At 36.4% G+C, this 26483-nt stretch overlaps 1 protein-coding gene across 3 annotated transcripts in view; it reads right to left on the bottom strand.

Annotated features, from left to right (window-relative positions):
• STXBP5L (syntaxin binding protein 5L) overlaps positions 1-26483 on the bottom strand; it is a 338367-nt gene that overhangs the window by 236621 nt on the left and 75263 nt on the right. For all 3 annotated transcript variants that reach the window (XM_070369985.1, XM_070369991.1, XM_070369994.1), the window contains exons 4-5: positions 26160-26241; positions 22270-22370 (exon numbers count right to left, since the gene is read on the bottom strand). In XM_070369985.1, coding sequence (XP_070226086.1) covers positions 22270-22370; positions 26160-26241 — 183 coding nt within the window. The remainder of the gene's footprint in view (positions 1-22269; positions 22371-26159; positions 26242-26483) is intronic.

The raw sequence follows: 26483 nt of genomic DNA, 5'->3' as shown, positions 1-26483 counted from the left end.
TCCAGAAAATAGAAGCATAGGCAACTCTGAGGCTAAGGTTCAGTTGAGCTCAGTTCAGTCATACAGTTGTGTCAGAGTCTTTGCCACCCCATGAATCGCAGCACGCCAGGCCTCCCTGTCAATCACCAACTCTCGGAGTTCACCCAAACTCATGTGAATCGAGTTGGTGATGCCATCCAGCCATCTCATCCTCTGTTGTCCCCTTCTCCTCTTGCCCCCAATCCCTCCCAGCATCAGGGTCTTTTCCAATGAGTCAACTCTTCACATGAGGTGGCCAAAGTATTGGAGTTTCAGCCTCAGCATCAGTCCTTCCAATGAACACCCAGGACTGATCTCCTTTAGGATGGACTGGTTGGATCTCCTTGCAGTCCAAGGGATTCTCAAGAGTCTTCTCCAATACCACAGTTCAAAAGCATCAATTCTTCGGCGCTCAGCTTTCTTCACAGTCCAACTCTCACATCCATACATGACCACAGGAAAAACCATAGCCTTGACTAGACAGACCTTTGTTAGCCAAGTAATGTCTCTGCTTTTCAATATGCTATCTAGGTTGGTCATAACTTTCCTTCCAAGGAGTAAGCATCTTTTAATTTCATGGCTGCAGTCACCATCTGCAGTGATTTTGGAGCCAAAGACAATAGAGTCTGACACTGTTTCCACTGTTTCCCCATCTATTTCCCATGAAGTGATGGGACCAGATGCCATGATCTTCGTTTTCTGAATGTTGAGCTTTAAGCCAACTTTTTCACTCTCCTCTTTCACTTTCATCAAGAGGCTTTTTAGTTCCTCTTCACTTTCTGCCATAAGGGTGGTGTCATCTGCATATCTGAGGTTATTGATATTTCTCCCTGCAATCTTGATTCCAGCTTGTGCTTCTTCCAGCCCAGCGTTTCTCATGATGTACTCTGCATAGAAGTTAAATAAGCAGGGTGATAATATACAGCTTTAACGTACTCCTTTTCCTATTTGGAACCAGTCTGTTGTTCCATGTCCAGTTCTAACTGTTGCTTCCTGACCTGCATATAGGTTTCTCAAGAGGCAGGTCAGGTGGTCTGGTATTCCCATCTCTTTCAGAATTTTCCAGAGTTTATTGTGATCTACACAGTCAAAGGCTTTGGCATAGTCAATAAAGCAGAAATAGATGTTTTTCTGGAACTCTCTTGCTTTTTCCATGATCCAGCAGATGGTGGCAATTTGATCTCTGGTTCCTTTGCCTTTTCTAAAACCAGCTTGAACATCAGGAAGTTCACGGTTCACGTATTGCTGAAGCCTGGCTTGGAGAATTTTGAGTATTACTTTACTAGCGTGTGAGATGTGTGCAATTGTGTGGTAGTTTAAGGTTAGCTAATACCAAAACCAAAGACATTACAAGAAAGGAAAACTACAGACCAATGACTCTCATGAACATACATGGAAAAATCTTCAACAAGATATTAACAAATAAAAATTTTCAAATGTATAAAGATAAGTCTACACTATAATCCATGTTGGCTTAAAATTCAACATTCAGAAAACAAAGATCATGTCATTGGTCCCATCACTTCATGGCAAATTGATGGGGAAACAGTGACATACTTTATTTTGGGGGGTTTCAAAATCACTGCAGATGGTGACTGCAGCCATGAAATTAAAAGACACTTACTCCTTGGAAAAAAAGTTATGACCAACCTAGATAGCATATTAAAAAGCAGAGACAGTACTTTGCCAACAAAGGTCCATCTAGTCAAGGCTATTGCTTTTCCAGTAGTCATATGTGGATGTGAGAGTTGGACTATAAAGAAAGCCGAGTGCCAAAAAATTGATGCGTTTGAACTGTGGTGTTGGAGAAGACTCTTGAGAGTCCCTTGGACTGCAAGGAGATCCAACCAGTCCATCCTAAAGGAAATCAGTCCTGAATATTCACTGGAAGGACTGATGCTGAAGCTGGAAACTCCAATACTTTGACCACCTTATACGAAGAACTGACTCATTGGAAAAGACCCTGATGCTACTCATTGGAAAAGACCCTGATGCTAGGAAAGATTGAAGGTGGGAGGAGAAGGGGTTGATAGAGGATGAGATGGTTGGATGAATCACTGACTCAGTGGTCATGAGTTTCAGTAAACTCCAGGAACTGGTGATGGACAGGGAGGCCTGGCGTGCTGCAGTCCAAAGCATCGCAAGGAGCCGGACACAACTGAGTGACTGAACTGACTGACTGACTGATAACTCCATGTGATTTATTCTAGGTATGTAGGACTATTTCAATATTTGAAAATCAATTAATTAATTATATCACCCATCTAAAGAAGAAAAATCATTATCAATCGGTGTAGGAAAACACTTGAAAAATTGCAGCCCTCATTCATAAAAAAAAATGAAACCAAAACGTTATTCCCTTTCTTGCCAATTATTTCCTTCTCCAATGCATGAAGTCAGTGAAAAGTGACCCCATAGATGGCAGCCAACCAGGCTCCCCTGTCCCTGGGATTCTCCAGGCAAGAACACTGGAGTGGGTTGCCATTTCCTTCTCCAATGCATGAAAGTGAAAAGTGAAAGTGAGGTCGCTCAGTCATGTCCGACTCTTCGCGACCCCATGGACTGTACCCTTCCAGGCTCCTCTATCCATGGGACTTTCCAGGCAAGAGTACTGGAGTGGGGTGCCATCGCCTTCTCTGTCAATTCTGTGCTGCTGCTGCTGCTGCTAAGTCACTTCAGTCATGTCCGACCCTGTGCGACCCATAGACGGCAGCCCACCAGGCTCCCCCGTCCCTGGGATTCTCCAGGCAAGAACACTGGAGTGGGTTGCCATTTCCTTCTCCGATGCATGAAAGTGAAAAGTGAAAGTGAAGTTTCTCAGTCGTGTCCAAACCTTAGCGACCCCATGGACTGCAGCCTACCAGGCTCCTCCCATCCATGGGATTTTCCAGGCAAGAGTACTGAATACTATTCAACCACAGTCAAATGACTAAAATTTCTGTTGTCGATAACATCATTAATATACTAAAACAGCTACCACAGCTATCATCATTAATGTACAAATTCATTTTGTTTCTCCAGGGCAAGAAGAACTAACAGAACCCTGAGCCATAGACTACCTGCCTCAGAATCAAACCAGAGGCATCCTGACTCCCAAAACTAGAGGAAAACATAGGAAGAACATTTTTTGACATAAATCACAGCAATAACTTTTCAATCCATCTCCTAGAGTAATGGAAATAAAAACAAAAATAAACAAATGGGACCTATATAACTCAAAAGGTTTTGCACAGCAAGGGAAACCATAAACAAAAAGAGGAGTCACCAAGGAACATTAATTGACAGGAGCTCATCAAATGCCTCCATACCGACACTGAAACCAAGCACCACACAAGGGCCAATAAGTTCCAGGGCAAGACATACCAAGCAAATTCTCCAGCAACAAAGGAACACAGCCCTGAGCTTCAAGATACAGGCTGCCCAAAGTCACCCCAAAACTATAGACATCTCATAACTCACTACTGGACATTTCATTGCACTCCAGAGAGAAGAAATACAGCTCCACCCACCAGAACACCGACACAAGCTTCCCTAACCAGGAAACCTTGACAAGCCACCTGTACAAACCCACACACAGCGAGGAAACGCCACAATAAAGAGAACTCCACAAACTGCCAGAATACAGAAAGGACACCCCAAACTCAGCAATTTAAACAAGATGAAAGACAGAGGAATACTCAGCAGATAAAGGAACAGGATAAATGCCCACCAAAACCAAACAAAAGAGGAAGAGATAGGGAATCTACCTGATAAAGAATTCGAATAATGATAGTGAAATTGATCCAAAATCTTGAAACTAAAATGGAATCACAGATAAATAGCCTGGAGACAAGGATTGAGAAGATGCAAGAAAGGTTTAACAAGGACCTAGAAGAAATAAAAAGAGTCAATATATAATGAATAATGCAATAAATGAAATTAAAAACACTCTGGAGGCAACAAATAGTAGAATAACAGAGGCAGAAGATAGGATTAGTGAATTAGAAGATAGAATGGTAGAAATAAGTGAATCAGAGAGGATAAAAGAAAAACAAATTAAAAGAAATGAGGACAATCTCAGAGACCTCCAGGACAATATTAAATGCTACAACATTAGAATCATAGGGGTTCCAGAAGAAGAAGACAAAAAGAAAGACCATGAGAAAATACTTGAAGAGATAATAGTGGAAAACTTCCCTAAAATGGGGAAGGAAATATTCACCCAAGTCCAAGAAACCCAGAGAGTCCCAAACAGGATAAACCCAAGGAGAAACACCCCAAGACACATATTAATCAAATTAACAAAGATCAAACACAAAGAACAAATATTAAAAGCAGCAAGGGAAAAACAACAAATAACACACAAGGGAATTCCCATAAGGATAACAGCTGATCTTTCAATAGTAACTCTTCAAGCCAGGAGGGAATGGCAAGACATACTTAAAATGATGAAAGAAAATAACCTACAGCCCAGATTATTGTACCCAGCAAGGATCTCATTCAAGTATGAAGGAGAAATCAAAAGCTTTTCAGACAAGCAAAAGCTGAGAGAATTCTGCACCACCAAACCAGCTCTCCAACAAATACTAAAGGATATTCTCTAGACAGGAAACACAAAAACAGTGTATAAACTTGAACCCAAAACAATAAAGTAAATGGCAATGGGATCATACTTATCAGTAATTACCTTAAACGTAAATGGGTTGAATGCCCCAACCAAAAGACAAAGACTGGCTGAATGGATACAAAAACAAGACCCTACATATGTTGTCTACAAGAGACCCACCTCAAAACAGGGGACACATACAGACTGAAAGTGAAGGGCTAGAAAAAGATTTTCCATGCAAATAGGGACAAAAAAGAAAGCAGGAGTAGCAATACTCATATCAGATAAAATAGACTTTAAAACAAAGGCTGTGAAAAGAGACAAAGAAGGTCACTACATAATGATCAAAGGATCAATCCAAGAAGAAGATATAACAATTATAAATATATATGCACCCAACACGGAGCACCACAGTACCTAAGACAAATGCTAACAAGTATGAAAGGAGAAATTAACAATAACACAATAATAGTGGGAGACTTTAATACTCCACTTACACCTATGGATAGATCAACTAAACAGAAAATTAACAAGGAAACACAAACTTTAAACGATACAATAGACCAGTTAGACCTAATTGATATCTATAGGACATTTCATCCCAAAACAATGAATTTCACCTTTTTCTCAAGCGCACATGGAACCTTCTCCAGGATAGATCACATCCTGGGCCATAAAGCTAGCCTTGGTAAATTAAAAAAATAGAAATCATCCCAAGCATTTTTTCTGACCACAGTGCAGTAAGATTAGATCTCAATTACAGGAGAAAAACTATTAAAAATTCCAACATATGGAGGCTGAACAACACGCTGCTGAATAACCAACAAATCACAGAAAAAATAAAAAAGAAATCAAAATTTGCATAGAAACGAATGAAAATGAAAACACAACAACCCAAAACCTGTGGGACACAGTAAAAGCAGTCCTAAGGGGAAAGTTCATAGCAATACAGGCACACCTCAAGAAACAAGAAAAAGTCAAATAAATAACCTAACTCTACACCTAAAGCAACTAGAAAAGGAAGAAATGAAGAACCCCAGGGTTAGTAGAAGGAAAGAAATCTTAAAAATTAGAGCAGAAATAAATGCAAAAGAAACAAAAGAGACCATAGCAAAAATCAACAAAACCAAAAGCTGGTTCTTTGAAAGGATAAATAAAATTGACAAACCATTAGCCAGACTCATCAAGAAACAAAGGGAGAAAAATCAAATCAACAAAATTAGAAACGAAAATGGAGAGATCACAACAGACAACACAGAAAATACAAAGGATCATAAGAGACTACTATCAACAATTATATGCCAATAAAATGGACAACGTGGAAGAAATGGACAAATTCTTAGAAAAGTACAACTTTCCAAAACTCGACCAGGAAGAAATAGAAAATCTTAACAGACCCATCACAAGCATGGAAATTGAAACTGTAATCAAAAATCTTCCAGCAAACAAAAGCCCGGTCCAGACGGCTTCACAGCTGAATTCTACCAAAAATTTAGAGAAGAGCTGACACCTATCCTGCTCAAACTCTTCCAGAAAATTGCAGAGGAAGGTAAACTTCAAACTCATTCTATGAGGCCACCATCACCCTAATACCAAAACCTGACAAAGATGCCACAAAAAAAAAAAAACTACAGGCCAATATCACTGATGAACATAGATGCAAAAATCCTTAACAAAACTCTAGCAATCAGAATCCAACAACACATTAAAAGATCATACACACCATGATCAAGTGGGCTTTATCCCAGGGATGCAAGGATTCTTCAATATCCACAAATCAATCAATGTAATACACCACATTAACAAATTGAAAAATAAAAACCATATGATTATCTCAATAGATGCAGAGAAAGCCTTTGACAAAATTCAACATCCATTTATGATAAAAACTCTCCAGAAAGCAGGAATAGAAGGAACATACCTCAACATAATAAAAGCTATATATGACAAACCCACAGCAAACATTATCCTCAGTGGTGAAAAATTGAAAGCATTTCCTCTAATGTCAGGAATAAGACAAGGTGCCCACTTTCACCACTACTATTCAACAGTTTTGGAAGTTTTGGCCACAGCAATCAGAGCAGAAAAAGAAATAAAAGGAATCCAAATTGGAAAAGAAGAAGTAAAACTCTCACTGTTTGCAGATGACATGATCCTCTACATAGAAAACCCTAAAGACTCCACCAGAAAATTACTACAAATAATCAGTGATTATAGTAAATTTGCAGGATATAAAATCAACACACAGAAATCCCTTGCATTCCTATACACTAATAATGAGAAAAACAGAGAGAAATTAAGGAAACAATTCCATTCACCATTGCAACGGAAAGAATAAAATACTTAGGAATATATCTACTAAAGAAACTAAAGACCTATATATAGAAAAAACTATAAAACACTGGTGAAAGAAATCAAAGAGGACACTAATAGATGGAGAAATATACCATGTTCATGGATTGGAAGAATCAATATAGTGAAAATGAGTATACTACCCAAAGCAATTTATAGATTCAACGTAATCCCTATCAAGCTACCAACAGTATTCTTCACAGAGCTAGAACAAATAATTTCGCATATTGTATGGAAAAAACAAAAACCTCGAATAGCCAAAGCAATCTTGAGAAAGAAGAATGGAACTGGAGGAATCAACCTACCTGACTTCAGGCTCTACTACAAAGCCACAGTTATCAAGACAGTATGGTACTGGCACAAGACACAGAAATATAGATCAATGGAACAAAATAGAAAGCCCAGAGATAAATCCATGCACATATGGACACCTTATCTTTGACAAAGGAGGCAAGAATATACAATGGATTAAAGACAATCTCTTTAACAAGTGGTGCTGGGAAAACTGGTCAACCACTTGTAAAAAGAATGAAACTAGACCACTTTCTAACACCATACACAAAAATAAATTCAAAATGGATTAAAGATCTAAATGTAAGACCAGAAACTATAAAACTCCTAGAGGAGAACATAGGCAAAACACTCTCTGACATACATCAGAGCAGGATCCTCTATGACCCACCTCCCAGAATATTGGAAACAAAAGCAAAAATAAACAAATGGGACCTAATTAACCTTAAAAGCTTCTGCACATCAAATGAAACTATTAGCAAGGTGAAAAGACAGACTTCAGAATGGGAGAAAATAATAGCAAATGAAGCAACTGACAAACAACTAATCTCAAAAATATACAAGCAACTCCTACAGCTCAATTCCAGAAAAATAAATGACCCAATCAAAAAATGGGCCAAAGAACTAAATAGACATTTCTCCAAAGAAGACATACAGATGGCTAACAAACACATGAAAAGATGCTCAACATCACTCATTATCAGAGAAATGCAAATCAAAACCACTATGAGGTACCATTTCACACCAGTCAGAATGGCTGCAATCCAAAAGTCTACAAATAATAAATGTTGGAGAGGGTGTGGAGAAAAGGGAACCCTCTTACACTGTTGGTGGGAATGCAAACTAGTACAGCCACTATGGAGAACAGTGTGGAGATTCCTTAAAAACTGGAAATAGAACTGCCTTATGACCCAGCAATCCCACTGCTGGGCATACACACTGAGGAAACCAGAAGGGAAAGAGACACGTGTACTCCAGTGTTCATCGCAGCACTGTTTATAATAGCCAGGACATGGAAGCAACCTAGATGTCCATCAGCAGATGAATGGATAAGAAAGCTGTGGTACATATACACAATGGAGTATTACTCAGCCATTAAAAAGAATACATTTGAATCAGTTCTAATGAGATGGATGAAACTGGAGCCTATTATACAGGAGTGAAGTAAGCCAGAAGGAAAAACATAAATACAGTATACTAACGGATATATATGGAATTTAGAAAGATGGTAACAATAACCTGGGTGTACGAGACAGCAAAAGAGACACTGATGTATAGAACAGTCTTATGGACTCTGTGGGAGAGGGAGAGGGTGGGAAGATTTGGGAGAGTGACATTGAAACATGTAGAATATCATGTAAGAAACGAGTTGCCAGTCCAGGTTCGATCTGCGATACTGGATACTTGGGGCTGGTGCACTGGGATGACCCAGAGGGATGGTGTGGGAGGGAGGAGGGAGGAGGGTTCAGGATGGGGAACACATGTATGCCTGTGGCGGATTCATTTTGATATTTAGCAAAACTAATACAATTATGTAAAGTTTAAAAATAAAATAAAATTAAAAAAAAAAAAAAAGAGGAGTCACAGGATGGGAGAAAATATTTGCAAATCAAATGACTGACAAGGAGTTAATCTCCAAAATCTACAAACAGCTCCTGCAGCTCAGTATCAAAAAAACAAACAACCCAATCAAAAAATAGGCAGAAGACCTTAACAGATATTTCTCCAAAGAAGACATACAGATGGCCAAGAAACACATGAAAAGATGATCAACACTGCTAATTATCAGAGAAACACAAATCAAAACCATAATGAGATATCATACCAGTCAGAATGGCCATCATCAAAAGTCTACAAACAATTTTTCACAGAACTATAACAAATAATTTCACAATTTGTATGGAAATACAAAAAACCTCGAATAGCCAAAACAATTTTGAGAAAGAATGGAACTGGAGGAATCAACCTGCCTGGCTTCAGGTTATACTACAAAGCTACAGTCATCAAGACAGTATGATACTGGCACAAAGACAGAAATATAGATCAATGGAACAAAATAGAAAGCCCAGAGATAAATCCACGGACCTATGGACACCTTATCTTTGACAAAGGAGGCAAGAGTATACAATGGAGAAAAGACAATCTCTTTAACAAGTGGTGCTGGGAAAACTGGTCAACCACTTGTAAAAGAATGAAACTAGAACATTTTCTAACACCATACACAAAAATAAACTCAAAATGGATTACAGATCTAAACATAAGACCAGAAACTATAAAACTCCTAGAGGAGAACATAGGCAAAACACTCCGACATAAATCACAGCAGGATCCTCTATGACCCACCTTCCAGAGTAATGGAAATAAAAGCAAAAATAAACAATGGGACCTAATTAAACTTAAAGGCTTTTGCACAACGAAGGAAACTATAAGCAAGGTGAAAAGACAGCCTTCAGCATGGGAGAAAATAATAGCAAACAAAGCAACTGACAAAGAACTAATCTCAAAAATATACAAGTAACTCCTGCAGCTCAATTCCAGACAAAAAAACAACCCAATCAAAAAATGGGCCAAAGAACTAAACAGACATCTCTCCAAAGAAGACATACAGATGGCTAAAAGACATAAAAAGATGCTCAGCATCACTCATTATCAGAGAAATACAAATCAAAAGCACAATGAGGTACCATTTCACACCAGTCAGAATGGCTGCTATCCAAAAGTTTACAAACAACAAATGCTGGAGAGGGTGTGGAGAGAAGGGAACCCTCTTACACTGTTGGTGGGAATGCAAACTAGTACATCCACTATGGAGAACAGTGTGGAGATTCTTTAAAAAACTGGAAATAGAACTGCCATATGACCCAGCAATCCCACTGCTGGGCATACACACCAAGGAAATCAGAATTGAAAGATACACGTGTACCCCAATGTTCATTGCAGCACTGTTTATAATAGCCAGGACATGGAAGCAACCTAGATGTCTATCAGCAGACGAATGGATAAGAAAGCTATGGTACATATACACAATGGAATATCACTCAGCCATTAAAAGAATACATTTGAATCAGTTCTAATGAGATGGATGAAACTGGAGCCTATTATACAGAATGAAGTAAGCCAAAAAAAAAAAAAAAAAACCCACCAATACAGTATCAGTTCAGTTCAGGTGCTCAGTCGTGTCCAACTCTTTGTGACCCCATCAATCGCAGCACACCAGGCCTCCCTGTCCATCACCAACTCCCGGAGCTCACTCAGACTCACGTCCATTGAGTCAGTGATGCCATCCAGCCATCTCATCCTCTATCATCCCCTTCTCCTCCTGCCCCCAACCCCTCCCAGCATCAGGGTCTTTTCCAATGAGTCAACTCTTCGCATGAGGTGGCCAAAGTACTGGAGTTTCAGCTTTAACGTCAGTCCTTCCAAAGTAATCCCAGGCTGATCTCCTTCAGAATGGACTGATAGGATCTCCTTGCAGTCCAAGGGATTCTCAAGAGTCTTCTCCAACACCACAGTTCAAAAGCATCAATTCTTCGGTGCTCAGCCTTCTTCACAGTCCAACTCTCACATCCATACATGACCACAGGAAAAACCATAGCCTCGACTAGACGGACCTTTGTTAGCAAAGTAATGTCTCTGCTTTTCAATACGCTATCTAGGTTGGTCATAACTTTCCTTCCAAGGAGTAAGCATCTTTTAATTTCATGGCTGCAGTCACCATCTGTAGTGATTTTGGAGCCAAAGACAATAGAGTCTGACACTGTTTCCACTGTTTCCCCATCTATTTCCCATGAAGTGATGGGACCAGATGCCATGATCTTCGTTTTCTGAATGTTGAGCTTTAAGCCAACTTTTTCACTCTCTTCTTTCACTTTCATCAAGAGGCTTTTTAGTTCCTCTTCACTTTCTGCCATAAGGGTGGTGTCATCTGCATATCTGAGGTTATTGATATTTCTCCCTGCAATCTTGATTCCAGCTTGTGCTTCTTCCAGTCCAACGTTTCTCATGATGTACTCTGCATAGAAGTTAAATAAGCAGGGTGACAATATACAGCCTTGACGAACTCCTTTTCCTATTTGGAACCAGTTTGTTGTTCCATGTCCAGTTCTAACTGTTGCTTCCTGACGTGCATATAGGTTTCTCAAGAGGCAGGTCAGGTGGTCTGGTATTCCCATCTCTTTCAGAATTTTCCAGTTTATTGTGACCTACACAGTCAAAGGCTTTGGCATAGTCAATAAAGCAGAAATAGATGTTTTTCTGGAACTCTCTTGCTTTTTCAATGATCCAATGGATGTTGGCAATTGATCTCTGGTTCTTCTGCCTTTTCTAAAACCAGCTTGAACATCAGGAAGTTCATGGTTCATGTATTGCTGAAGCCTGGTTTGGAAAATTTTGAGCATTACTTTACTAGCGTGTGAGATGAGTGAGTGTGGGGTAGTTTGAGCACTCTTTGGCATTGCGTTTCTTTGGGATTGGAATGAAAACTGACCTTTTCCAGTCCTGTGGCCACTGTTGAGTTTTCCAAATTCGCTGGCATATTGAGTGCAGCAATTTCACAGCATCATCTTTCAGGATTTGAAATAGCTCAACTGGAACCAATTAACGTATATATATGGAATTTAGCAAGATGGTAACGATAACCATACTATATGTGAGACAGCAAAAGAGACACAGATATATAGAACAGTCTTTTGGACTCTGTGGGAGAAGACGAGGGTGGGATGATTTGAGAGAATAGCATTGAAACATGTATATTACTATATGTGAAACAGACCGCTAGTCCAGGTTCGATGCATGAGACAGGGTACTCAGGGCTGGTGCGCTGGGATGACCCAGAGGGATGGGATGGGGAGGGAGGTGGGAGGGTGGCTCAGGATGGGGAATACATGTACACCCATGGCTGTTTCATGTCAATGTATGGCAAAATTACTACAATATTGTAAAGTACGTAGCCTCCAATTAAATAAATTTTAAAAATAAATAAATTTTAAAAGTCTACAAACAATAACTAAATGCTGGAGAGGGTGTGAAAAAAAGTGAAAACTATGGTTTGAAAGGATAGATGAACCCCTATGTTCATTGCAGCACTGTTTATAATAGCCAAGACATGGAAGCAACCTAAATGTCTATCTACAGAGGAATGGAAAAAGAAATGTGTTGTGGTACATAAATACGATGGAATTAAAATGATCAAAATAATATCATTTGCAGCAACATGGATGGACCTGGAGAGTATAATAATATGTGAAGTCAGTCAGAGAAAGATAAATATCATATGATATCACTTGTATATGAAGTCTAAAAAAATGATATAAATGAACTTATTTACACAAAAGAAACAGACTCACAGACTTAGAAAACAAACTTATGACTACAAAGGGGAAAGGTGGTGGGGGAAGGACAAATCAGAAGTTTTTGACTGATATATACACTCTATTTTGTTTAAAATAGATAACCAACAAGGATCTATTGTATAGTATAGGGAACTCTTCAGAGTATTCTCTAACAGCCTAAATGGGAATAGAGTTTGAAAAATACACACACACACATATGTATAACTGAATCACTTTGCTGTACACCTGAAAATAACACGTGTTAATCAGCTATCAGTTCAGTTCAGTTGCTCAGTCATATCCATACCCTAATATAAAACAAAAATTTTAAACAAGAACATGTGGATACACACACACACACAAAATGGAATATTACTCAGTCACAAAAGAATGAAATATTGTCATTTACAGCAACATGGATAGCCCTAGAGAATATCATACTAAGTGAAGTCAGACAAAGAAAAATACTATATATTACTTATATGTGAAATATAAAAAAATAATCCAAATGAATCTATTTACAAAGCAGAAACAGGCTCACGGACATAGAAAACCAAAGGGGACGTGGAGGGATAGATTAGGAGCATGGGGTTAATGAATACACACTACTACATACAAAACAGATTAGTAACAAGGATTTACTGTATAACTGAGGAAACAATATTCAATAGCTTATCTCATTCCCTATAATGAAAAATGATCTGAAAATATATATATATAACTGAATAACTTTTTTTTTGTACACCTGAAGCAAACACAATATTGTAAATCAGCTTTACCTTGACTTAAAAGGAAGAAAAAAAGAATAAAAGACAAGAAATCACTACAGATACCACTGTGAAGGCCAATAAATTTAAAAATTTTGATAAACAGGATAAATTTCTTCAAAAGCCCAACTTACGAAAACTGACTGAAGGTAAAAAAGAATATCTGAATATTCCTAAACCTACTAAAGAAATGAATATGCCATTTAAAATCTTACCTCAGAGAAAACCCAGGTTCAGATGCTTTACTGGTGAATTTTTTTTTTTTTTTCAAATTTTAAGGAAGAAATAACACCAATCTTTCACAAGTATTGATAGAATATAGAAAAGAGGAAACATTTCCCCATTCTTTCTATAAGATGAAAATAACTATGACATGAGAACCTAGCAGAGAACTCAAAAGAAAGGAAATTTCTATGCTAAGCTCTTGTTAACATAGATATTAAACTCTTAAACAACTTATTAGCAAAACATTAGCAAATGGAACACATATAATAATGCTAATATATCACAAAAGTTATATTTATTCTGGGAATACAAGAGTCATTTAACATGCAAAAAATCAAGTGATGTCATTTACCACATTAACAGATTTTAAAAAAGAAAAAAATAACATGATCACAATAGATGCATAAAAACTACATGATAAAATTCAGCATTCATTCATGATTTTAATATATATATCCTTATAAAAATTAGGAGCAAAAGAAACTTCTTGATAACAAAGAGTATCTATTTAAAAACCTACAGCAAATATATCCTAAATAATGAAATAATAAAAAATAATCTCCCTAAAAAAAACATTGTCCTTGAACTTCTTATTCAATATTGTACTGGAAGCCTATGATGAACAGATTCCAATGCTGTCCCCATGATCACCACTTCCTGATATCCTTGCCTTTGCATAAATCCACTTCCCCTTCAGTGTGTACAGGACCTGTGATTTGCTTTTAATCAGTTGAATATGGCAAGAGTCATGAGATACCACTTTCATGAATAAATTACATGTGACTGTAACATTCATCTTATCAGAAGACTCTCTTTGTTACTGGCTCTGAAGAAGGAAGCTGCTATGTTGTCGGCTGGCTTTTGGAGAAAGACATGGCAAGCAACTGACAGTGGTTTCTGGTCAACAGCCAGCAAAAACTAAGGCCTTCAATACACCAACTTCCTAGGGAACAGAGTGTTGCCAATAACCAAATAAGTTTGAAAATAGATCCTTTCCCAATCAAGCCTCAGATGAGGCCACAGCCCTGAAAGTCATATTAATTGTAGTTTGTGAGATACTGATACAGAAACTCATCTAGGCCACTCCTAGTTTCCAGACACAGAAACTCTGAGATAAGAAATGCATGCTGTTTAAAAAAAAAAAGAAAAGAAATGCACGCTATTTTAAGCCACTGAGTTTGTGATATTGTCACATAGCAATAAATAACTAATACAAGGTCTTAACCCCAGTACAATAATAAAAATAAATACATATGAAACTATAAAGAAGAAAATAAAACTATTATTTGAAGATGACTGTGTACCTAGGAAAGTCTACAGGAAGCTATTAGAATTAGTCATTGAATTTAAGCAAAGTCATTAGATACAAGGTCAACACATAAAAATAAATTATATTTCCAGGGACTTCCAGTTCAAGATGGCAGAGTAGAAGGACATGCGCTCATATCCCCCTCAAGAACACCAAAATCACAACCAGCTCTTGAACAACCATTGACAGGAGAATGTTGGAACCCACCAAAAAAAGATATCCCATGTCCAAAAACAAAGAAGCCACAGAAAGATGGTAGGAGGTGCACAATCAGGATAAAATCAAATCTCATACCTGCCCGGTGGGTAACCCACAAATTGGAGAACAGTAATACCAAAGAATCTCTCCCACTGTTGTGAAGGTTCTGAACCCCACATCAGGCTTTCCAGCTTGGGCATCCAACAAAGGGACTGTGAATCCCCAGGCAATCTGACCTTGAAGGCCAGCAGGATTTGCTTATAGGACTTCCAAAGGTCTGAGGGAAACAGAGACTCCAATCTTAGAAGGCACAAAACAAAATCTTGCATGCACCAAGACCCAGAGGAAAGGAGCAGTGACCCCACAGGAGACTGAACCAAATATAAAAAACTATCTGCTAATGTTGGACAGTCTCCTGTGGAGGTGTGGGTCCACAGGGGCTCACCACAGGGACAGGGGCACCTGTCTGGGAAGGTCCCCCTTAGAGTAAATCCTCTTGGAGGTCACCTTACCTGACCATAGACAGTGCTGCCCCAGGCCAAACAACTAACAGGCAGGGAGTACAACAATTATCAGCAGATAACTGGATTAAAGCTTCACTGAGCAAGGCCCTGCCCACCAGAGCAAGACTCAGTTTTTCCCACCACCAGTCCTTCCCATCAGGAAGCTTACAAAAGCCTCTTAGCCTCCTCCATCAGAGGGCAGACAGAAGAAGCAAGAAATACCACGGTTCCACAGTGGCTAGAACAAAAAGCACATTGCTTGCTTGCTAAGTCCCTTCAGTCGTGTCCGACTCTGTGCGACCCCAGAGACAGCAGCCCACCAGGCTCCCCTGTCCCTGGGATTCTCCAGGCAAGAACACTGGAGTGGGCTGCCATTTCCTTCTCCAATGCATGAAAGGGAAAGTGAAAGTGAAGTCGCTCAGTCGTGTCCCACTCTTCGAGACCCCATGGACTGCAGCCTACCAGGCTCCTCCATCCATGGGATTTTCCAGGCAAGAGTACTGGAGTGGGATGCCATTGCCTTCTCCAAAAAGCACATTACAGAAAGTAAATCAGGATGAAAAAGCAAAAAGTATGTCCCAGATGAAGGAACAAGATAAAACTCCTGAAAAATAACTAAATGAAGTGGAGATAGGCAACCTTCAAGGAAAAGAATTCAGAATAACAACAGTGAAGATGATACATGATCTAGGAAAAATAATGGAGATCCAAGAAATGTTTACCAAAGACCGAAAAGAACTAAGGAACAAACAGAGATGAGTAATACACTAGAAGGAATCAATTTCGCAGCAGAAGATCAGATAAATTACCTGGAGGACAGAATGGTGGAAATCACTGCCACAGAACAGAATATAGAAAAAAGAATAAATTATATTTCTATATTCTAACAAAAATAATACAGAAAATGACATATAATTTAATTATCATCATGTACAACTTACATTAGATATATTATCATTTTATCATCATATATAATTTTCAATAGCATTTAAAATTATCAAGTATTTATGACTAAGCACAATAAAAATGTAGAAGACCCCTATAGAGAAAACTATAAATGTTATTCAGAGAAATCAAAGAATACCTAAGTGGTGGGATATAATATATACCATGTTCAATTCCCTGTCTGTGATTCATCCAATGAATCAGAGTCATCATTGTCAACAACAATCAAACAATACTGCCATTCTCCATCATCAAGGCAATTTCAGTTCTCCCCAGACTGACCTACAGCTTCAAGATGTTTCTAATCAAAATCTCAGCAAGTGTGTTTGTGGAATCTGACAAGCAATTTCTAAAAGTTAAATGGAAATACAAAAATATAACCAGGATATATTGAAGTAGAATGGTTAATCAAATCAAATACCCATTAAATCGAATACTACATAACAATGAAAATAATAAGCTACATGCAACGTGAGTGAAACTTCAAAATATAATGTTGAGCAAAAGGTGCCAAATACAAACAAGTATATACATATAATTTCATTTCTATAAATGTCAAAAACAACAGTTTTTGAAATAAAAATAGTGTTTGTGACATTTGAGGGTTAGGTAATAATTATTTAACACAGAGGGATTTCTGTGGTTTTAGTAATTTTCTCTTTCTTGAACTGTGCATTTGTTACATGAATGTAAAATTATTTTGAGGCATACAATTAATATTTACACAGTCTTGATGGTTTGGTAATATTTGCATACACACACAAGAAAAGGAAACATTTTATGTGTTGATAAGGAATGATCTTGAGAATATATACAGACAAAACAAGGTACAAAACTGTTTGCATGTTACAACCTGTGTAACAGAAATGTATGATACTTTCATATTTGTCTATAAATACATAAAATAGAAAATTATGTTACATATACATTTGCTTATATGTAAGGAAGAAAGATCCTTCACTGTACATATGTTTTTTATCTTTGAATGTCTAACCAGGCAAATATGTTAATAACTTCAGAAAAATTTTAAAGAGAAATAATTCATATTATCTTTATAAAGCAATATAGTTTTTAAAATTGGGGTTATAAATAGTTCCCAAAGCCAACACTGATGGGTCAAGTTTGCTAGAGATCTCATAAATAAAGTTCTTAACAAAATATTTCTTCTTCCTGGCAATTTAACTAATATTACTTAGAAATGTTTTGATGATATTAATTATCAGAATACCACAGATAGAAAAAGAATAAACTGATATAATAAGTACAAATACTTTATGATCTGTATGTCATAGTCTCCTTGTTGAATTTTACTTGAAAACCATATAAAATAATTCTAGGCTTTCCCCAATGTTACACAATTTATGATCAGTGATAGCAATGACTGTTAATATGCCTTAAAAGGTGAATGCTTGATTTTATTCATTTTTCAGATCATACAGAAATAAAAAGTTTTTTTCCATATTTAGGTTTATAAGGTCATATATGAGAGGACCCAAGGATCATCAACAATTTAAGCCTGGTTGCCACCTTCAAAGATTATAAAACCAAAGATTGAAGGTGCTCTCTTTAAAAAAAAACAAAAAAACAAAAACACTAAAATTTACAAACTATGTAAACTAAATATGTATATATGTATATTATATAAGCATAAGGATATGAAAGAATGTTGCCCAACATTCCAGTATTACAAGGATTAAGCTGCAACAACTCACTGCAAGTATACCCAGAGGGGAATTCAGGAGAGAGAAAAACAGGATGCAGCATTCTGTTTTGGATATATGGCCCAAAGACAGTTAAGATTCGTATCTAAAAAAGAATTTCAATGGTCCCAGATTCTTACATCTTCCCATACATAGAGAAGCACTTACATCATTAACTTAAGATGTCTTCTCTTTTTGATTAGCAATAATCTTTTATGCCTGACTCTATGTTTCTTCCAGTGAAAAAAATTAATATAGATACTGGTTCCTCAGTACATTTTTTGCAACAGTTCCTCAAAGCTATCTGAGAGGCTATCTTCCAGGCCATATAGTTCCCAGTAAGACCCTCAATAAAACTTCACTCACACTCTCACACTTGTATATCTGTCTTTCAGTTGACAGGTATATAGAAATTTATATAGTTAAATGGGCTATTTAGGAGGGCTTAGAGTTCCCAAAGATGCTTGTTTAAATTCTTTGTTGACTTAAGCCTTGCCTTCACCATACATTTAAGGATTTTTATTCTCTCCACAATAAATAGTGATATTAATGATTATTCTCAATGTTAAGATAATTTATCTCTCTCAAAATGATAAATATCATGTTTTTGTAAGCATTAAAATAGGCAACCCCAGATAGTTACATGTAAAAGAATGAAATTACACTTCTTAACACTATACACAAAAACAAACTCAAAATGGATTAAAGACCTAAATTCAAGGCCAGACACTATAGAAGTCTTAGAGGAAAATACAGGCAGAACACGTTTAACATAAATTGCAGCAAGATCTTTTTTGAACCACCGTCTAGAGTAATGAAAATTTAAAAAAAAAAAAAATGGGACCTAATTTTACCTAAAAGCTTTTACAGGGCAAAAGAAGCCATAAACAAAACAAAAAGACAGCCTTCAAAATGGGAGAAAATATTTGCAAATGAAGCAACCAACAAGGGATTAATCTCCAAAATATATAAACAGCTCATGTAGCTCAATATAAAAAAATAATAACCCAATGAAAAACTGCACAGATCTAAATTTGAGTGAACTCCAGGAGTTGGTGATGGACAGGGAGGCCTGGCGTGCTGCGATTCATGGGGTCGCAAAAAGTCGGACACAACTGAGCTACTGAACTGAAATAGACATTTCTCCAAAGAAGACATAGAGATGGCCAACACATACATAAAAAGATGCTCAAAATTACTAATTATTAAGATTTAAGAAATTCAAATCAAAACTACAATGAGCTATCATCTCACACTGATCAAAATCACCATAATCAAAAAGTCACAAATAATAAATGCTGGAGAGAATGTGGAGAAAAGGGAACTGTTGGTGGGAATGTAAATCAGTACAGCCACTATAGAGAACAGTATGGATGGTCCTCAAAAATCTACAAACAAAACTGCCATATGACCCAGCTATCCCACTTCTGAGCATATAACCCAGGGAAAGTCACAATTCAAAAAGATACATGCACTCCAATGTTCATTGCAGCACTATTTACAATAGCCAGGAAACAGAAGCAACCTAAAAGTTCATCAACAGAAGACTGGATAAAGAAGATGTGGTACATATAGACACTGGACTGTTACTTAGCCATAAAGTGGAACTAAATAGTGCCATCTGCAGAGACGTGGATAGATCTGGAGATTGTCATACAGAGTGAAGTAAATCAGAAGAAGAAAAACAAATATCACATAAAATCACTTACATGTGGAATCTAGAAAAATGGTATAGATAAACTCATTTGCAAAGCAGAAATAGAGAGACATATGTAGGGAACAAACTTAGGGATACCAAGGGGAAGGGGTTGCAATGAATTGGGCCTTTGGGATTGACATATACACACTGCTGCTGCTGCTAAGTCGCTTCAGTCATGTCCGACTCCATGTGACCCCATAGACAGCCTCGTACCAGGCTCCTCTGTCCCCGGGATTCTCCAGGCAAGAACACTGGAGTGGGTTGCCATTTCCTTCTCCAATGCATGAAAGTGAAAAGTGAAAGTGAAGTCGCTCAGTCATGTCTGACTCAGAGACCTCATGGACTGCAGCCTACCAGGCTCCTCCATCCATGGGATTTTCCAGGCAAGAGTACTGGAGTGGGGTGCCATTGCCTTCTCCGATATACACACTACGATGTATAAAATAGATAACTAACGAGAACCTACTGTTTAGCAAAGGGAGCTCTACTCAATGCTTTGTGGTGACCTAAATGGGAAGGAAATCTTAAAAAGACGGGATATATGTATACATATAACAGATTCACTTTGATGTACAGCAGAAACTAACACAACATTGGTAAAGCAACTATATCCCAATAAAAGTTAATTAAAAATATAGGTAATGCCTACAAAGTTCCCAATGTTTACATTTGTACAAAATCTGTCAGCTTGCTTTTATATTGCTACTAGTTAAATACACCTCAATTGAGTTAATAAAATTATAATCGGAAATCATCATCATTAATCATTTCTTCTCCCCAAATGGCTTTAAAAGGCACCAGAACATTTCCTTCAACAATCCAGTTGTAAGGGGGAAAAAACTCATTCTGCTTATCTACACAAAATTGTAGGGCCAGATCTACTCAAAATGTTGACAAACAAAAAATGCTACAAGCAGAGAAAGAGATAAAATCAATATGGCAATACCTGAGTAGGTACTATTTTTAGTAGTAAAGATACAAGGAAACATATAACAACTCTTGACTGATCTTTCAGTTTTTCATATCATGAAATTTCTGCTACATTATTTATTTTAAAATTTAAGATAAAATAAACCAAAATTAGATCGAATATGAAGAAGTTCTACCTAGTTTTAGCAAATAGCTAAAATATAAATTTTCTCCACTCAAAAAAATACTGGATATAATAAAAACTTTCATTGATGCTGAATTCCAAAATACTGTAGATATAATATTCATGAATATTACTCAGAACATTGAAGGTTAAGTAATATGCAAATGAGAAGAAAAAGTTTCAGGTAGAAAAAAGAATGTCTATATAGATGCCATTCTTTCTTCTCATCAAACCAAAAAAACACAATTATGTCATTAAGCTCTGCTTACATGGTGATGATTCCATATGAACTATAACCATTCAACAAAATAAAATAAGTACTTTCTTGAGTTCTCAGCAGTGACTGTCTCTATTATCTACCTACCTCAGTTGTGACTAGTACTTGCTAATTTGTGTAAATTTACCTCTCAGAGATTTCTTTCTCTTTCATTAATATCAAATTTTCCTGTGCTAGCCCTTCATAATCACTGCAAAAAGCCTGACTGCTTCCCAAATAATAATAAAAAAAAAATCAAATCATTTGATAGTTAAATAACAGAGATGGTTAATAAAATACAAATTTTACTTCATCTTGAGATGGATTATCAGCTAAGTAGATGTCTGTGATATTCTAGCTCTGGTTGAAACAGACACTAGAAACGTTAAAATTTTGTACACTTACAAATAAAATCTAATAATTCTTCCATATCTGTTCTAATAAGTGTTCCATATCTGTTAATTTTTTTCAAATTATTATTTCACTCTAAAATGGAAGAATTTGAATTCTGATCAATTAATCATCTCTGAAAATGTTAATCTTGAATGTATAAAGTTGCTCAACACTTAGTACCAACAATTTTGGATGTCTAAAATCTCTGTCTCATATTTTTTAAGGTAAAAAAAAATTTAAGCAAAAAAGTGAAAGTGTAGGAGGTAACTTCCAAAATCAAAAAGTGTAGAAATACATTCAGTATTTACTTGACTTTTAAATTTTAGGTCTGAGTTTTCAGCACCCTGGCCTAAGAAAGAGAACATATCACCCATTGCTGAAGTCCTGGTTTACAAAGAGAAGAATGCTAGGAGTTCTCCACTAGAAGATGATTGAACCTATATCAGTGAATTTTCTATGTAAATAAACTATTATAAAAGCAAGCATAAATATTATTTAGAGCTATTAAAATTATTTTAAATTTTTTTTTCAAAAATTAACCTGAAACCTGTTCAGCAAATCATTTTCTTATACATTAAGAAATTGTGTAACTCTTACATTCTTACCGTTCTCTGTTAAATTTGAGAGAATGAAGAATAGCTGGCCTTTTTTGTCTAAGGTTCCACAAATGAAGTGTATCGTCTGAACTTGCACTGACCAAAGCACCCTGGAACAAAATGAAGACAAAATGAGTGATTTACTTAATTTATGTTTTTTTGTGAAATAAAACCTAAACTAATGTACTGAATTTTTCAGTGCCCTTTAAGTTATTTGTATTTATATAATGTAGAAATACAAGGAAAGACAATGAACATATTTCAGTCAGGAAGCCTAAAAATGCTAAGAGTAGAAGAAGCAGGTAAACTACCATATACGGATTGGTGAGAATGATTAGCTCAAGGAATATGCATTTATCAATAGAGGGATTATTATTATTATAAGCTTCATTGTAACTATTAAAGATTATATTTTCTTTGTGAAAAACTATTCCTTTTTGTTTCTACTGTTTACATATATATCATGTAGCTCTACAGAGAAGCAAATATCCAATTCAGTTTTAAAACTGCAATCTAATCACATAAAAATTCACCATTTCTAAAAATTTTCTATACAGTTGAGATGTACATATTCTTCCTAAAAAGTATACTTGATATAACTTAATTTGTATTCATAGTTCAAGAAGATTCATCTGTGACAAAAGAAAACATCTGTAGTAAAAATAAACATTTTTCCAACTAGAATTCAGTATAACTGCAAAAATAATAAGAGCCTTTTTATACAAAGCCTTCAAATACAAATGAATCCTACTTCAAATATTTAAAATAGGATGGGTTCTACCTATTAGTATGGCAGACACAACATGGGCAGAACTAGCTGCCATGTATGACTTCTTATACATATATTTAAACTACTTACTTCAGAGTTAACTAAGATCATCTTAAAACTATGTCAGAACTTTTGCCATCATGAATTTCCCAGCAAAAAATGTCAATGCTTGCCCTATGTCAGAGCCTGAAGCTACTCTAGAGTACTGAGTGTGTTCTGTAAAACTGATCTTGCACAATTATGGTAGTCCTGAGATATCTAAAATTCTTACATTTTTCAAAGTACTGTGTTACAAGTAACCTTTCATAGTTAATTAGCTCAAACACAGATATCAAAATGATTAGCCCATGTAAATGCTAGAAAGAGCTATACTGAAATTCCTAGAATTTATTTCTTCTTTAGGAATTAATGAATATAGGAATCTAAATGACACTTCCATAATAATTCCTAAGACAAACAGATGCTCGTGTGTCTTGTGATGGTTCTCTTGACACTATTCAATACATAACTATGATTTTAGTCTCAGAGAAAAATAGCTTCTAAAACAACAACCATAACAGAGTATAACCATTAAAATGTTTTAAAATGTATGTAATTTGCATATTTGCATATAAATATGTAAATTACATATATTCAAACAGGTATACATTGATACATATATTTTGACATGATCTCACAGGTAATTACACTCCATGCAATAAAATGAATCCTACACACACCTTGAGGATTTTTGTTTTTGTATGCTTGCTTTATTTGTAAGCTGTTCTCAAATACTTTACATATTCAAACTAGAAAATTATTAGGATTTCTTAGAAGTACTTGATGAGCTACAATTTTTCTGAGTTATAGAACAGTGACTTCATTTCTCAGGAAGGTAGAAACTCATTTGGGACAGGGTGACGATAGACTATGATATACAAAATGAATAAAACATAACATCATTTCACGATACATGAAATTAATAAAATGTAGTTCATGCTATACAAAACATATATACTATGCCAAAGGCAATGAAAGTAAAATAATCCAGATGTTTAATAATATCTTAGGGTAATAGCTGATATAGGAAGGAAGTCAGTATTAATAATACTATAATAAAACTAGGAAATAACAGCATTTAAGGGAAGTAAACAGAACCTCTGAATGTAACAGTGCCAGCAGAGACATAACACCCATCAGCAGGGTGTCTAGGACTCATTTACAAAAACAAATCTATAAGAAACACTGCTAATGAAGACCTGTGAAGATTAAAAATTGAATAAAAACATGTGTCATGAGGTCAGAGGCTGGGAAGTTTGGGAAAAGGTCCCGAAATTGAATTTAAAGGCAGATCAAGGTGAGTAGTTCAGGACAGACAACATAAACACTGGCAGGCTTGTCAGTTTTGAAGGCTTGTCTTTATATATTCTTAGTTATGTAACAGCTGCTGGTGCTGCTAAGCCGCTTCAGTCGTGTCCGACTCTGTGCGACCCCATAGACGGCAGCCCACCAGGCTTCCCCGTCCCTGGGATTCTCCAGGCAAGAACACTGGAGTGGGTTGCCATTTCCTTCTCCAGTGCGTGAAAGTGAAGTTGCTCAGTCGTGTCTGACTCTAGAGACCCCACGGACTGCAGCCTACCAGGCTCCTCCGTCCATGGGATTTTCCAGGCAAAAGTACTGGAGTGGGGTGCCATTGCCTTCTCCATATGTAACAGCACAGAGACAAATTTAAGGCCTTGAAGACAATTCTCAGAGGACAGGACACAGAGAAAATCACCTGGAAACAATTTATGCTTACCAGTAAACATCTATACAGAAGGCAAAGGACTGAGATCTTTCAACTAGGAGCTATAAAGTTGTTGCTGTTCAGTCACTCAGTCATGTCTGACTCTTTGCAAGCCCATGGACTGCTGTACACCAGGCTTCCCTGTCCTTCACCATCTCCCACATTTTGCTCTGGGAGCTACAGTGTAACACTGAGATTTCAAAAAGGCTGCCATTCTAGATACTAATGACTAGCTATCACAATAAAATATTTTAAAAAATATTTTCCCTGCTCTTTATTTCCCTCTCTCATTTTGCTACCCCATAGCAAATATGCCTACCATATGAAATATGCTAGATCTGTCAATAAGGAGAATCTCACAGCCTTCTGAGAAAGATTTTTGAGTCAAGAAAAGTAAAACGTGGACATGTCTCAGTATCATAAATTTTTCATATCTCAGGTATCACTGATACAAAGCTATATGAAATATTTTACCCATGTTTATGAGTAAAAATTCTTAGAAAGATATATATATGCAAATACACAGAGTTGTCAAATAAAAGATCATCATTCATGCCATAAGAAAACCACCAATGATATCTCATATTTTTCTCTCAACATACTGAGCCCAATCTGCTAAGTGCTCAAATTTGGTATGGCATAAACTCTTAGAACATTTTTGTATTGACTGACTCACTTAACATAAAAGAGTTCTAGAATATTAAAGGATCCATTGTAAAAATATGAGTCAAGAAGGCCTTAAGCAGCCTTAAACTACACTTTCTGAGCTTTATAAACTTTGTCTTTAGGGAGTTCCTCATCACCATAGGTCTATAAAAATAGGAATAGGGTAGGCAGCCTGGTGGGCTGCCATCTATGGGGTCACACAGAGTCGGAAATGACTGAAGTGACTTAGCAGCAGCAGGCAGCCAATGTCAAAATAGCTATGCCCTCATACACCAACAAATGATTATAAAAATACAGACAAAGACATTCAAATTATAAAACTGAAAAGATTATTTAATGGAAGATAAAGATAAAACATGAAAATTAATACTAGATGATTAAACAACCTGGTGAAAGGAGAGTGTAGAGGGAAAGTTTAATGGTCAGTATGGCAATCAAAGGATTTTAGTAATTTTTTTAAAATTGCTTAAACAATTAATCTATAAATTATGCTACACAATCACAATAACAGGATCTTCTGGTAATACAAATTTTTTCCTTTAAAATTTAATAAATTAACAAATACAGGAGTGCAGTCTTTAACGAAAAATGTCACCATGAATAATATTTCATATGTATATATCTTTAAGCATGTAGAAAAATACTATGAAAACAATTACACAATGTGTGTGACATATAAATATTCAAGAAGATCCTTACCTCATTGATCAAGAATTGGAGTTGCAGGACAGCCGCACCACTTTCATGTTGACAATAACAATCAACACCAGGTCTTCCAAGTCTAAAATAATAAAAGTCAAGGATTCTAACATTTTAATTAGTATCAATATTCAGGTATAAAGAAAAAAACTAACCTACTTAGCAACCAACATTTGGCTTATTATTTACCTTTATTTTTGTAAATAAAGGGTTGAAAAATCATGGTCTTAGTTAATGGAAATTATATTATACACCATTGTTTGTCAGCAAAATGACTGAATAAAATGTCCCTCAACATCAACCCCCTCAACAACAATAATTTTG

Source organism: Bos mutus, chromosome 1, assembly GCF_027580195.1.
Source record: "Bos mutus isolate GX-2022 chromosome 1, NWIPB_WYAK_1.1, whole genome shotgun sequence".
Classification (NCBI taxonomy): domain Eukaryota; kingdom Metazoa; phylum Chordata; class Mammalia; order Artiodactyla; family Bovidae; genus Bos; species Bos mutus.
Note: the sequence above shows the minus strand (reverse complement) of the source record. Positions and strands in the feature narration are given on the sequence as shown.